The 16195-nt window shown below is 49.4% G+C and overlaps 1 protein-coding gene across 1 annotated transcript; it reads left to right on the forward strand.

Moving 5' to 3' along the window:
• The first annotated feature begins 13221 nt into the window (after positions 1–13221).
• LOC117852096 (coniferyl alcohol acyltransferase) lies at positions 13222–15055 on the forward strand. The gene has a single exon (XM_034734033.2). It carries the CDS (start codon positions 13510–13512, stop codon positions 14887–14889), a length of 1380 nt encoding a protein of 459 aa, XP_034589924.1. The 5' UTR covers positions 13222–13509; the 3' UTR covers positions 14890–15055.
• Positions 15056–16195: the final 1140 nt, after the last annotated feature.

Consider the following 16195-nt stretch of genomic DNA (forward strand, 5'->3'; position numbering starts at 1 on the left):
TTGAGGAGGTCCGGTGCATGGCGCTGCACCCGGAGAAGGACGCTTGGTGTCATGGGTCCAAAGGTGGGCAGGCCAAGTATATTGGCCTTTTTTTAAAAATTATTGGGAGATAGTTTTTAGCGTTCTGTTGTGGTCTAATATGTTTTTTGAGGAAATTTTTTTTAGCATAGCTCCCAATACCTCGTTTTGGGGAGAATTTTTTAAAAAACTCTCGAAGTTGCTCTAAGTCCCAAACCCAATTTCCCGACATCTCGATCTCTCCCGGTGAGTTCGTGACCCCTTTGTGGATTTCAAGGTAGGCGAAGTTGATTTGCTATTTGATTTCTTATAGAGTTCAATGTAGTCAGTTTGGCAATCGATCTCAATTTGAAACTTTGTTTGAGTGATTCATTGATAGATACGGTATACAGAAAACTTGTCCTGCTTAGATTGCATCTGCATGTTGGATTAGTCTGATAGAAGGTTGTATGGGATATATTAACTGCGCTTTCTTCTGATCCTCCTTTTGTAAAGGAAGAGATTGTATCGAATTGTGTTAAACTTGTGCCATAGATATCTTATTTGATCGGACCATGGACATAGTTTGGAATTTCTGGGCGGATGTGTAAAAAAAATTACAATTTGGTAGTACCCATGTCTTGGACTTCTTCAATAGTGCAATGCCCTGTTCTCTTCAAGATTCGTTGTAAAATTCACTGTACTCTTTGTAATTGTTCTGCCTTGGAACGCCATCCGATTTGTTTGTTGGAATAGACTGTTTGATTCCGCTGTCCTAACTCTCTGTCTGTCTTCTCATAGACTAAAACACCTGATTAGCTTCACTGATATTCAGTTCCATTCAACAGATGCAGATCACTCTCGAGGTCGAGAGCTCCGACACCATCGACAATGTCAAGGCTAAGATCCAGGATAAGGAGGGCAGCTGGAGGACGGCCGCACCTTGGCTGACTACAATATCCACAAGGCAAAATAGTCACATTAATCCCTCAACTTTACTCAAAGGGTCGGTTTAGTCCCTGAACTGTCAAAAGGTCAATTTAATCCTTGAACTATTGTTTCTCGTCCAATATAGTCCCTGGACTTATGTGGCATGCCACGTCGCTGTATCGGTACATCCACTTGCGAAATGTCTAGATAGCCCTTTCTCTCTTCACCTCTCCCTCTCACTTCCAGGCAGGTCCTACTTGTCAGGGTTGTCCTCTACCTCCCCGCTCCAGGATGCGGCTCGAATCCCCCGGCGAGCTCATGCTCTTCCTCCAACAGCGAGCTTAGGGGCAGAGCGGGCGGAGGATGGAGGGCCTTCAGATGATGTACAGCATGTGGACGAACAGCGGCATCGCGCGTCCACGGAGCCTGCACTGGTGGATTTCAGCAGGCGGAGGTGGCACGCAGCGCAAGCGGGAGCTTCGGCCATCAAGAGCTCCGCCACCGCAGCAGGACGATTTCGTGCAATGCGGTGGCGCCCATGTGGTTCCTTGCCCGCAGAGCCGCCGCTGCCTCGTCCGCTTCATCGGCGGTTGCGGCGCACATCTGCGACAGGAGGCAGGCCCGCCACGTCCCTGGCCGCGGCTGGCAACAGGGTGTTGGATTTAATGTGGGCAAGCCTAATATTTTATCTAATTAAATTAAATAATTCTAAAGCATGTATTAAATGCTGTGGGTACTATTTGATTTAGTACCACATGGGAATTTAACTGAATGTTGACTCGATTTATATACGTGAAATATATTTGCTCATATTGAGAAGTTAAGAAAAGGATGAATGCGTGCCACATGCGTGCACCGCTGCCGCCGAGCCCAGCCGAGCTGTGGCGTGTCACTCAAGGCAATTAAGCAATTAATTAATTCTAGTAGCTTTTAATGGAGAGGAATTTCTGGAGTTTAAAACTGGTATCTGCGGGGTTACGAGAGTTACTTCCTGACTCCTCCATTCAGCTTCTGCGTATGAACCGTCTATGAGATCATTTGCCTGCGGGGTTACGAGAGTTACGAGATCATCTGCTTCGGGTGAAGGGTGGCCATCTTGAGGAGTGTCCAGAAGAGACGCGATTGCTCATTGGACGACATCTGCTGCGTCGAGAGGTGAATGGTGGCCATCAGGTTCTTGGTAAGTGTTCAGAAGAGACGTGACTGCTCATTAGACGACATCTACTTCGTCGAGAGGAACGACTACATCAACAGAAGCTTAGATCACCCGAATACTTACGCATATTTGATGTTTGATGATACAATCTTAGTAGTATTTTTTTGGATTAAATTAGTATGAAATGGTCTAGTTTTCTAACGTATGGTGCAGCGCTGTGTTCTCGTTGCTCGTCATGCCGAGGAGGCAACCTGTTCCCACCGGTGGCGGCACTGCGCCTAGAGAGGCGCCGTTGACTTCAATCGTGACGTGGCCATTGGGTTGCGGGCGGCCTTCGCTGCGCAAGGGCTCCTTCAAGCGGTCCGCATCGCCGGCGGCAAGCACTCTCAACAGCTCCGTGCCCAGCGTCCTCTGCTCGATCGGGCCCAAATTCCACCGGTGTGGCAAGAGCTTCCGACGTGATTTGCTAGGAGCTAAGCTCAGTTGCAACGTTATTTCTTACTAGTATTTATATTGCTGTTGGTTGCTGTGTCCTGTGTGTTCTTAGCTTGGACATTAAAACGTTCGGTGTGAGCTTGCAAGCGGAAAAAAGGGAGGAGCGGACCTCTGGAGCAAGGAGGTAGAGGACAGCCTGACAAGTAGGACCCGCATGGAGGTGAGAGGGAGAGGGCGAAAAGGAAGGGCAATTTGAATATTTTGTATGTGGGCGTACCAATCAGATGACGTGGCACGCCAACATGGCATGCCACATAAGATGAGGACTAGATAGGATCAGAAACAATAGTTGAGGACCTAATAAGCTCTTTTGATAATTCAGGAAAAAAAACAACCCTTAGAGCAAAGATGGAGGACTAATATGACTATTTTGCCTATCCAGAAGGAGTGCACCCTCCACCTCGTCCTCCGCCTTCGTGGTGGACATTGAGTCGTTATAGGTCCAATCTTCTTTCTTATCAGGTCGTAGGTTCAGTCTTTGTGAACTCGTGTTAATGTGAGTGGAAGTACTGAAAGAACGTGTCCAATATGCTGCCTCTCCCGTTGCTTCTGGCTGTTTTGCTACTGCTGCGCTTCTACATTTGAAATTCAAAGTTTTGATGATAAAGTGAGCAAATAGTTTCAAGTTTTTGGCGCAAACTTAACCCAATACATCGAAGTTACTTACGTACAACATATGCCACACACTACAACAACAAATTGAGCACAAATTACTTACATACAACATATAGCACAAACAAACACACATAGGCATACATCTTACATCAATGAGATTCTTGCCGCGATCCAATCTCGTACACTTGCCATATCAGGAGTAGCATTTGCTGCCACCCATGCGGACACGACGTAGTCCGGAGTTCGCGCCATGTTCGTATCTGCAGTACTTGCATCGGTACGGTCGAGCAAATAATTGTGGAGTGCAAAGCAAGCAATAACGATCTTCGTTTGTCCCTCTTGATCATAGAATGATACTTGCCGCAAAATATGCCACCTGGATTTGAGCACGCCAAAAGCTCGTTCCACAACATTGCGAAGACTCGAATGGTGGAAGTTGACTTTCTCCTCCAAACTTTCAGCCGCTCTTCGGCTGAACTCCTCCAAATGGTACCTCGTACTTCGATATGGCCCCAGATAGCCTTCACGAACTGCGTAACCCGAGTCCACCAGATAATACCTTCCTACACAACATCAAACATATTCACCATTAGTGCACCACTTTTACAATTGTTGCTTCATGAGCGTAATTAGGAAAGTACCATACCCGGAGGTGGATGTGGGTAGTTCAGTGTCTCCATACACTCCTGCAACACCGACATGTCATGACTGGACCCTGCCCTCCCCGTTGCTACATATGTGAACCGCATGTCCATATCCACTATCGCTAACACATTAAAGCTTGTCCACCCTTTCCTATTAATGAAGTCCAAACATGACTCACGCCCGATTTGTATGGGAACGTGAGTTCCATCTAGAGCACCTATACACCCATCAAAGAATGGTGCATATGGGTTCAGCCTATGATTAACCTTGGAGTACGATGGATCCTTTGGAGCGATAACCGTCTGTGCAAATGAGAACATCACATCTGACACATGAGCCATCTTCCTACTAACTGTGTCCAAACTCCTCTTAAATCTATCTCTAATTTGTCGAGAAGCCTGTTGTGTCACACAAGCCCAGACGAACATACCTAAAGCCTCAATAGATTCTACCCCTTGTGATGATTGCAGTCCATGATTGTTAACCAAGATATCATGCAACTGAAGGAATGCGTCAGGATACCTACTGTTGACGTCAGATTTTGACACGTGTGAAATCGGTGACAAGAAAGGAAGAAATCAGGAGATGCGGCAAAACACAGAGGTCACAATTGGAAATCGGTCGATTGGTGCTACAGTTGAGGATCGGCCGATTGATGCTGCAGTGTTTCCGCGGATGGAGTTGGTGGAAATCGGCCGATTAGGAGGCTGGAGCGATTGGGACGGTATGGGCTTAAAGTGAATTATGAAGATGAAGAGGGAGTCAGCTCATGAGAGCACGATGATCAACTCTAGTACGAATCATACTTGTAAATATTTGTTTTCGTTTAAAATTAGAGATAGAGTCCTAGTCGGTTAAGAAATTGGTTGTAACAGGCTATAAATAGCCACCTTCATAGATATGTAATGAGCACCAAATCAATACAACAAACTACTTTTTCCTCGCACTTACTTTCGAGCAGGCGACTTCGCCAATACTTTTCTTCTTTTCACGAGTTCGTACGGGTTGGCGGGGCTGCATCAACTTGACCTCCAGCCGATTCTGTAAGTTTCGTTTACCGAATAGTATCTAAGCTTTAACTTCAGGCGCATCGCTGTCGTTTCGTTTAGATTTATTCACTAGTTATCGATATTTACTAGAATTCTAGGTTTTGCCTGTTGTTCTAGTTTTATCACCAGTTATCCAGCTAGGAATCGGAACTTTCGGCTCTCTTGTACTTCATTACTTAATCTCTTGCTTTCTGCATAGCCAATTCAGATCTATTCCTAGTGTTGTTACTGTAGCGTTGTTTAGATTATTCTAGTAGTTTTCTTTACTAACGCTGCCCGGTAATTGGCCGTATTATAGCCGATTTCTTTATTACAGCAAATCGGCCGATTCGCTGATAAGCTTTCTCGAGATCGGAACCTTAGCCGATCGCAACCTGTGGGATCTGACACGTTTCTCTCCTTGCCAATCAACAGGTCAGATTGGCTGGCACGCCGCGCGAACCGCACCAGGGCGATCACCCGAACAGGAGTTAAGCAGATTCTCCCGGGTCGTGTGTCCGACGCTGGAGATTCGATCGGCCGATTTCTAGCGCCAACACCTACAAAAATTGTCATAGCACCTCTAGCTTTTCCACATATTCAGCTCAACCCATTGACGTCTGGTCATGCGTGGCAACTCCACTGGCGGGTTCACCACAGGAGGTGGACTTCTGTTCACGACTACATATGCTGCTACAGCTGCTGCTACACTCGCCAGCTGGTACATGATGGAGCTAGCATCACTGCTAGTGTCGCTGTTTGATTTCTCAGCGCTACTTATAATTTAAGCAACCTGTGCACAGGAACAGACAGTAATGTATCGGTCATCCAAACCTACACACTAAAGGTTCCACCACAAGTTACAGAGCAAACTGTTTCAAACCTGCCAACTGTCCTCCCTATCCTCCTCCCTGGATGCCTGGACAACTTCCCAGTCCTCCTCCCTGGATGCCTGCAGAGGTCCTCAATTGGCCTTCCCACCTTCCTGTTCACGACACAATGACAAGCAGCATCAAACTTCCTCATCACTGATGAACATGCAATGCAAATCACAAGCGTTTTGACATAAGTCAGAAATAGATGCACATGCAGTACAGATCACGGGCCACATTGAACTTGGAAAAATTTGGCATGCAGTACAACACATTGTTCATGCCACAGGACACGTTACATGCTAAGATATTGTTTGAAACCATCAGTACACGACACTACAATAAAACCAACTCATGCCACACTGGACTAATTGTTCTCCCTGTCCCAGTTGAATTGGATCCAATTCAGTCAGCCCTCTTTGGTTTTCATCTTCGTGAAGGCCCTTCGATACACTACATTCTTGCATAAATATAATGCCATGCAGTACAGCTCAGACGCCTCCTCGATACCATCTTTTTCTATAAGCTGCATTGCACGGTTCAGCTCCTCCTGCTCACGGCTGCCACGTTTCTAGCTTCTTGTTGCCACAGTTTCGGAAAGTTCTCTGACGTAGTCCTCCAAGCTACCACTTTTCTTTTTTGGAGGATTGTCAACAGAGATTTCCCAGGTTGGCCTTTTAGACAAGTTACGGGTACTGCTAGCAGCCATGGGGTCTAGGTAAAAGTCTGCTACATTGTCCTCAGTCCCCACGCTGGGTGTTGCCTCACGAACACCTCCTTCCATTTGCAAGGTTCCCCTGTCTTGGGTGGTGTGGCCGAACAACATGTACAATTCGTTAAGGAACGGGGGTGGCTGTGGCGGAACACCTCGGATTAACTCAACTAAAGCACGGTTAAGTCGCTTAACACGCGATCCTCATGCCTTAATCGAGTTAACTCGATGTGCCGTCGGATTTCATTCGATTTAACCACTTAACAAGACCGAGTTAGCATAACCCACACGAAGGTGAGCGGTTCCAGAGAATACAACAGATCCACCATTGGTTTAACAATGTATTACATGCTAGTTAAAATCAGAGTTTTACAAAGGTTGAAAGAAAACAACGGAAGGCAAAAGCACGGCAGAAGCTAATCGTCGTGTCGGATGTCCCTGGTGAGGCCAGCCAGGACATCAGTGATCCCATTCCCCGCCGTCCGAGGAAGGATCCCACTCGACCGTCCAACCCGGAGGGAGCTGGGGCGGCCAATTGCCAGAAGCAAGCTCAGAAGTTGCAACTTCACCTGAAAAGAGAAGCCACAAACAAGGCTGAGCTTCTAAGCTCAACAAGACTTAACCGACCGGTGGGAAAAACTACTCCACCACGTCTAGACATGCAAGGCTCTTTGGCTGAGGGGTTTGTTTGCCAAAAGCGACTATGTTAGGTCCTTACTTTCAAAGTTTTAGCTCAAATTCTAAGTTCATGAACCAGTCTATATTGGCAACTTACACTAAGCAAACATAGATCCAACTTTATGTATATAAGCTCATCATCAAGACCATGTCATCATCAGACTCCTTCATTACTCAGTGTAGCATTATGATCAAGCAGTCTCAAACTGTGAGAGGCAGACGAATCGATTCGAGTTCTTTAACTATGCATGGTGAACCTAACCTCACGACATCCGCGCACCACCGAGGGTCGCTTCCTGTGTCGGCCTTCCCCATCAATTTCCTAACCCATGTCGGGTCCACTTCCTTTGGTGCAAGGTTCCACAGACCCGGCCTCTGCCGTTCTGTGACCACACTTGCCACCACGTGCGGCCGCAGGGGAACTTTGTTCCAAGGACAGTGGAGCGATCGCTCACGTTTAGGTTCAATCAGGTACTAGGCTTCCCCATCCCATACTGGGTATGAGATTAGTACTTTCAAACACTTGATCACGAACACCACCACTGTCGGGCCTTAACAGATTCAATAAACAGACGGGACGATCAGCCGACCACCCAAAAGAGTTAACCATAACCCTGCCCCATCCATTGTCCTTATAGTTGTAACAGAAGAAAACAACCAACTCCTATAACTCGCGGGTGACAGGAAATAACTCGACTTTTACCGAGTCCTATTAAGCATTGCAACTACTCGACCCAACAGACTAGTGTACATTTCAAAGGAACTATGGCATGCATCTATGGTTGCAAACAACTCCTATACGTAAATGCACAATCATGAGAAGGAAGGCATGCGCAAGTTTGGAAAAATGGGTTCATGCTCCGGGGCTTGCCTTCAAGCGAAGGGGAGGGAAACTGGTCTTCAGCTGGGGCTGCTTCGGCTTCTGGGATTGGGGGCTCTGCTACAGATCCATCTTCAGGCGCCAGGTGTAGCTCGTAGACGCCGTCGGCTAGATGTAACTCTACACGAATGCAAATGTAGGAGTTAGTGTTTAGATAATTATTTCAACGACACTTGCAAGTTAAAGCTCGGACACTTGTACTACAGAAAAGGTGGGGGAAGTTCAACTTTAGTTGGTGGAGAACAGGATAGAAGGGTCGGGTGGGGGAAAACGTATGATCTGACCCTTAAAGTTAAGGAGTAACTGTGTCGGGGTCCTTAGACTTAACACCAAGACGTCCCCGATAATTTGCACAGATACCCTCGGGTCAAGGAAAAAGATACAGCCGAGCCCTCGGATGAGGCGGATAAGGGTAGGCGAAACAGACAGGGTCGGACGAGACGGAAAAAGGGGTCGGACGAACCGAAAAGGGGTCGGCAGCTTACCTTCAGGTTTACTGGTGAAGGTTTGGGGTCGGAAGGAGCAGACTTGGACGGAAAGACTAAAGCGCTAAGGCTTGAGCGGCGGCGAGGTTTGACGGTGCTCCGGCGGCGGCGGAGCTTCTCGTGGGCAACAAGAAAGCTCTAGCACAGCGCAGAGGAGCAAACGGCTGGGTGGATTGGGGAGAAGCGGGTCTGAGCGGAGAAGGGAACTTTTCGAGATTTCATCGAAAGTGCTCAGGTGCGCTCAGAGTAGGGGCGGTGAAACAGCAAAGGCGAAGGAACTCCGGTGGGACTCTGGCATTCCCTTTTATAGCGGCGCGGAAGAGAGAGATTTCGAGCAGCACGAAGACCAGGAAGAAAAGGATGGAGTGCGCTGCCATGGCGGCGATTGAGCGGCGATGGGCGGCGGAACAGGACCTTGGAGATAGAGTCTTCGGCTACTGGGCATTGGAGACAAGGCGGCGCAGACGCGGGTTTGCTGGGGTTTAGATTTGGCAAAGGCGGGCGTAGTCTGGTCGTGTTGAGCGGCGGATTTGACTGGCGTGACAGGGAGAAAGGCGCTACAAGCGAGGTTGCAACAGGCGACGTGACTGGGCGAGCGGCGGCGCGGGCGAGCGCGAAACAGCAGCATTGCCGGGGCACATCACTGGCGAGGCGAGAAAAGGAGCTGTCGCTGCTGGAGTCGGGGTTTGCGAGGGAGGTATCGTCGTGTAGTGAGCTCATGGGCGGTGCCACTGTGGAGGGGCGGGAAAACCGGAAGGCATTGGGGCTTGCAGCCGGGGATCCGGCGAGATGATGGGCGCGGGCCGCGAGGCGGTCTGACGCAGCAGCGGCAAAACTCTGCCACGGTGGCAACGGGGTACCTTGGCGCGGCCGGCGAGGGCGCGTGCGAGACGAGGCGAAGCAGAAAGGGTTGCAGGGGGCTTCCGCTGCGATTGGGGAGGAGGGCACGTTGATCCATCCTGTCGTGGCCGGCGACTGGGCGAGGAGGTGGGCGTCGAAGGGATCAAGCCACGCGGCGGGGGAGTTCTGAAGTGGGCACATGCTGCTCGGTGCGTGTGCCTCGGGAGATCCGGAGAAAGATTTCGGGTCCACCAGTCAGTCTCGGTTGTTCCACAGCTCCAAGATTGAAAGGAACACTGCTTTCGGGACTTAGAAGAAATCGGCGGTGTTGGGTTGGGTTTTCAGGGGTCGGGACTAAGAACCGGTTTTGGAGCACTTAAGCTTAGGGAAGCTGAGACAGAGGGATTAGGGACTTTCGGTTGAGGATTAACTCGGCTGATTTAACCAAGGTCGTTACAGTGGTTTAGCAGAATTCGTCTGGGCAGCACCAGCACTGGTTTCCTGCAGTTGAGAATAGTACATGTTAGGAAAAAAATTGTTGCTCGACATAGCATGAGCAATAAGTAGTGGTAATGTCAAAGGACGTACACCTTCATTGGCAGCCCAAAATGTGGAATCAGCAGCAATGCCACCAGTATATTTGTCACGGCCTAGGCTTGATTGGACTTCCAAGTCCCTCCAATTAATGAACGATCTTCGCATGGTGCTTAGCCTGTTCTGCAGCTGTTTGCTGCCCAAATTCAGACCAGTATGTTGTTTGAAGTTGCGGTAGATGTGCTGCCGTCCCAACTTATTTAGGCACTTGTTGCTCCAATTCAATTGGTTCTTCTCAGCAATGCAGAGGTCCAGGAATGTTTTCGTTGTCACCTCATCCCAATTGGCACGGCTGCAAGCCATCTGAGCCTAGTTGTACAATGCATATTCTCAGTAGGCAGCAGCTGCAATTTTATTGTAACAAAGAATAAAAAGTAGGAGGCATACAAGTAGACAAACTCAACAGTAATGAATATGTCACTTGCCTTAGCAGCTGTCTTGGCGTTTTTGTAACGGAAATTGTATGGACAGACTGGTGGGGGAGAGCACAAAGAAGTGGATGACGATGCCAGTGTGGGCACCATTGTGAGTTTGTCAAGGGTGTGCTGCTACTAGGCTTCTAGCAGACACCTGCATAGGTGCAAAACAAGTATAGACAGATTACTGCTTCTTAGTTTGTTGGTTAATGGTTTGCAAAGATCAGATGAAGAACATGCTATAAGCATAATGCACAAAACTCCTCACTTCATCAACGCGGCCACTATCATGCTAAATGTTGAACAAATTGAATTAGAACATCAGTTTCAATCAACCTTATGTGATATCTTTACTTGATTAAAAAGACAAATTACCATACCCATTGACTTGGATGAGTAGGATAAATCTACAACAGAACAAATAAGCTCTGCTAATGAAACAAATAACTGAACAAAAGAATCCAAACTAACAAAACAAATGTACTCTCTGAACAAATAAAAAGAACTATATATGAAATAGACAGGTGACACCACCATGTTTCAGAACCAGGCACATAACATATTTGCTTTGGTTTTCAACAAGGATAGGAACTGGACAATATAATATTCGTGAAGTACCACAATGTATTTACTAATCCAATAACAGGAACCACATGCACCAACCATAGACTTACAAAACTTACAGTGACAGATGTGAAGGTTGGCCTGAAGCAGCTGCTAAGCTTCCTGTCAGTGAAATGTAGCTCAAGGTCCTGACCAAGCAGAAGATATAACATTACATTCAGTGGCTGGAGCATATACTGTTAACTGTAGGCAAAATCCAAAAAGGCATTTACATAAGCTACAAGCAAGAATGGAAACATAAGCATGAGGATAACACAGTGGTGAAGCAGCAGTGCAACAACAACATTGTAGAATCAGATTGCCTTGCATATTTCAGCAAAAACATACATCACATTTGAAGCCACCACACCTGTAGCATTTGAAGTTGATGGAGTACCAAATAGAGTACTTATTTGTACTAGGAATGGAGCATTTACTATGAATTTGTAACCATCACTCCATATGCCAAATGCCTCGGATCAGTAAGAAGAGAATAGATGCTCGGGTTTATAGTATGAGCAAACATCTCATGGATAGAACATTATTCTATACTTGCAGTAGCTAACGCCTCTTCAAAGTAGGTAAGATGACTAATTATGAACTCATGTTCTAAACACATGGCTAATTTTCAAAGTAGAACATCAAAGTAAAATACTAAAGCGTGTACCCAAGTAGCAAGAGTAAACTAACATTTCCAATGCAATACGACACACAACAGCAAAGCAGCGTCAGCTTCACAAAAATGTACCTTTCTTGAAAGCAGCCATCAAACTTCATAAATATAGGAAAAGCAGCAAAAACCAGGGTTGAACAAGCATAACTAAGGAAGTGTTGAATAATCAAGGGAGGAGTTACCTGAACAAAATCAAGAATTTATTATGCTACCCAACTGAATCTGAACCATCAAACTGCAAATACAGAGGAAAATGAACTCAGGATCAGCAAAGGTTTACATCCCAAGAACAAATGGCAGAGTAGTATATTTGCAAAGATTTAGGTTATGCAGGCAGTGTCAACCGAAACAACACCCTAATACTAGAACCAACCCTACAGATGCTACAAAGGTGCAGAGATGTCCCAGACTCAATCGCGAAGGAATCCAAAATACATGAGTTAAGCACCCAAACCAGCACCACCACTATCGCTACCAAAAATTTCGCTTGAGCAAGAAACCTATGGTGGTAAAACTGCTAGAAAAACGGGGAGTACCTAGATCTAAATGGGGGGCTTCGTCAGGGTACGGCGGCGCCACGGCTGGGATGTGGCGGATGGGAGATCTGAGTGAGGACCTATTGCTCGAGTTGGCAGGCGGAGGGGGGGCACGGTGAAGGCCACGGTGGCCGCGAGCCCGAATCCCAGCTGCCGTGCTGGGCGGCGACCTGGATCCCTAGCGGCCGCGTTCACCCCGGGTGCCGCGACGCTGTGGGTAGATGACGGAGGACGCGGTGGGGGTGAATGGTCCGGCGCTGGCGAGGAAAAGGCCACTTGTGCTGGATTTGCTTGATGGAGGCCGCTTCGCCGATGGAGGGAGGAGGCCGCCGGGGACGGAGTAGGAGGGACCGACGGTGGCGGAGAGCGGGCGAGAGCGAGAGAGCGGGTGAGAGGGAGAGCGAAGAGGATAAGGACGGAATGCGAGAGGAGAGAAAATGACGCGTGAAATCGTCGGTGGGCAGCCGAACGGCTACAGTCGAGCAGCTGAATGGCTGGGCTGAACGGGCTGATAGTTTGAAGTAGTAAGTTTGGTTTGCCATATTATTCTGGTCACTTCTATTGCCCTTTTGGCTGACTTGTCATTTTTAAGCTATACAGTTTTTCTGTGCTAGCACAAATACGTCAAACCATCTTACACTGCCTTATTTGGCAAAGCACAAACATAAACAATCCACATGCCACTGATATTTTGACAATATTTATGCAATTAAACATCTACAGCCATGTACTGCATTATAAACGACTGCTATCTGTTAGTTTTTCCACATCACACAAAGATGACCACATAGTTGACATATGGTCTGTCTATGCATATGCCAAAAGCCATGCGATGAAGTGTAATTACTATTGTTGTGTACCATGTGTTTTCTTCCTAAAAATACACGCTCGTTGAAACAAATTCTTACACAGAATTCACAAGTCCCTCACGGTTATGCATATGTATTTATCTCTGAATTTTACTTAGCACTGAAATTTACTTGATGCACAACGCAATGCCTATGCTCCTCCCAACCTATAAGAATTTACTTAGTGGCTACATCATCTCCACTGGCAATGGTGGCCACCTCTTTGGAACCAATAAGTTTATTCCCAATCTAAAGTTTCTAGTACAAATTTTGATGACTTGTGGACAATAGTTTTTTCAATCTAACAACAAACAGCAAAACTTATAAAAATTTATCTAGTGATATTTTGTTTGTTCTTTGTTCGTTCAAAATGGGCTGCTGAAAATTAGCCAGTGGACAGTGACGAAGTGTTCGCCTGTGGCCGCTTTACCAGGTCAGCACCATTCGCTATCCATCCTCGACTCGTCCAAGGTCCCCGTCCCAACACGCTGAGCTTGCTCGGCGAAATGGCGGCCTGCAGGCCCTTGCACCTCGAGATCGCCTCCCGGACGCTTGTCCGGGCCTCGCGCCCACCGCCGGGCTTCCCCGCCGTCCTCGCCGTCTCCAACCTCGACCTCCTCCTGGGCCCCTTCCCCATATTCCTCATCTCCGTCCACTCCGCCCCCACCGCCGGCCTCGACGCGGTCCTCAACGCCGTGCGCGGCGCCTTCCCGACCTACCTCTCCAGCTTCTTCCCCTTCGCTGGGCGCATCGTGCGGGACCCGGAGACCAAGATCCCTGATGTCCAGTGCAATAACGCCGGCGCCGAGCTCGTCGTCGCCGACGCCGACGTGCCACTCGCGGCCGTTGATTTCAGGGAGGTCGACCGCTCGCTGGGCCTGATCCAGATTCCCTTCGACGCGAGCATCCCCATGTCGCTGCAGCTGGTCCGGTTCGCCTGCGGGGGGTTCGCGCTGACGATTGGCACGACCCACCTCCTCGCCGACGGCAGGGCGTTCACCGTCCTGCTGAGCGCGCTCGCCGAGATGGTCCGCGACGGCGGCCTCTCCCGTGAGCCCCTGTTCGACCGCTCCCTCTTCAAGCCGCGGTCGCCGCCTTGGTACAGCGCGTCGCTGGACGCCGAGTTCGCGCGGTTCACCCCGCAGACCATGATCAACCCCGTCCTGACCGCGGCCATGAAGCGGCGCCTGTACCGCATCGAGGCGGCGGACCTCGCCGCGCTCCAGGCCGCGGCGTCCCCGCCCGGCGGCCGGCGCCGCGCCTCGCGGTTCGTGGCGCTGTGCGCGCACGTGTGGAAGCTCCTCGCGCGCGCCGTCGGCGACGCCGACCCGAGCTGCCGGATGGCGTGGATCGTGGACGGGCGGAAACAGGTCGAGCCATCTGACGGCGCGCTGGACCGGTACATCGGGAACGTGGTCACCTACACGTCGCGCGAGGCGAGCGTGGCTGAGCTGATGCGCGCGCCGCTCCACGACGTGGCGGCCGCGGTGCGCGCCGCCATCGCGGGGGTGATGACCGCGGCGAGGTTCCAGGAGCTGGCGGACTGGATGGAGGAGCGGAAGGCGGCGTTCCGCGACGGCGGGAAGTGGACGGAGGAGGTGAACCTGGGGCTCGGGAGCCCCGCGCTCGTCATGTCCGGGCTGCTCCCGTTCCCCATCGACGGGGACCTCGGGTTCGGCAAGCCCAGGCTCGTCGTGCCTTGGGTGCGGCACAGCAGGCTGGGCTCCGCGGCGGTGACGGTGGTGCCCAGCCCGAGCGGCGACGGGTCGTGGTTCGTCGGCGCCACGAGGATGTGGCCGCGGCTGTGGGAGGTAGTCGAATTCGACCCGTTGCTAAAGCCGGCGGCAGACCTGGGACTGGCGACGCCGGCGGGACCCCGTTTGTGAGACTCTGACATGGTGGCGTGGCCACTGGCCACTATGCGAATTCCCGAAAGGAAAATGTATACTCCATTTTACGTCATTCGTATAGTCAAAATAGCACTATACAGTACTATATATATATATTTTCGAGGAAGCACTATATATATTTTTAATAGAATTGTTTTTGATTGAAACCTTCCATAAGTCACCAAATTTCTATCTTTTGCTCTTTCTCAATACAAAGATCAGCAGCTCTCCTGCGTGTTTGAGAAAAAAAAATAAGTCACCAAATTTATATCGGAAATAACATGTTTTCAATTATGGATTTGTTGGTAAATTTATCTTATTTTAGAGAACGATGGACCTTTAGTCAATACAGTAATGTGCAATGAACATTTTTGAGAGCTTTTCCTATCACCAACCTTTCCCAACTACCCTCCTCAACCACTTTGGCTGGTGGAGGTGGCACCGCCTCTGAGGGTGTGTTTGGTTGACGTATCATTTGGTTCATATACTAAACAGTACATGATAAATAGTGGTAATTTTATTTAGTTGGGTGGATTGTATCAACTCATATAGGTTGAAGCCATCCCACTTGGTACAACATCTTACTAAAAAAGTTGAACCATATGGTTCAAACAAATTGGTTAAACTGTACCATTCAGATCATCCACACTAAAACACACATATTTCATATGGCGCATTCAATCAAATACATCCTCATAGTCCCGTTAGCCGCTTGCCATCACCATTGGGTTGTCAACCTCCCCGGCCTCCTCTCTTGCACCGCCAATCACTCTCCAATCCAAAACTATAACATGAATCCTGAACTCAACAGAGAAGAGCCCAATGTTGGAGCATCGCTAGGGCACCGTCAACGGTAAATGAGGTGCTGGTCGGCTGCCACCGTTTTATTGTTGCACTATGCAACGGGCCCCGCAACCAAACGACAGTTCAACGCCCCGATCGTACATACCAGGTGGCAGGTGCTGGGTATATCTGGCCATGCAGCCCGCAGCCCGAGAGCCCGGCACAAAGCACGTATTTTTAACCCGTACCTAACTCGGCCCGGCCCGTAACTCTTCGGACTCGGGCTGGCCCGACCCGCATCATCGTGCCGGGCGTGGGCTGTTGGTTCGGCCCGACGGGCGGCACGGCCCGGCACGAAAATGCTGTCCCCGACCCGTTGCCGGCCCGTCAAACGAGCAGCAGCCCAGCAGGCTGGCCCAGCAACGGTCGGGAGGGGGGCATATATAAGCCCTCCGCGGCCGGCAACGCCCCCCCTCGCAAACCCTACCCCATTCTCCCCTCCGCCCGCCGCCTCCTCACC

This window comes from Setaria viridis, chromosome 4 (genome assembly GCF_005286985.2).
Source record: "Setaria viridis chromosome 4, Setaria_viridis_v4.0, whole genome shotgun sequence".
NCBI lineage: Eukaryota > Viridiplantae > Streptophyta > Magnoliopsida > Poales > Poaceae > Setaria > Setaria viridis.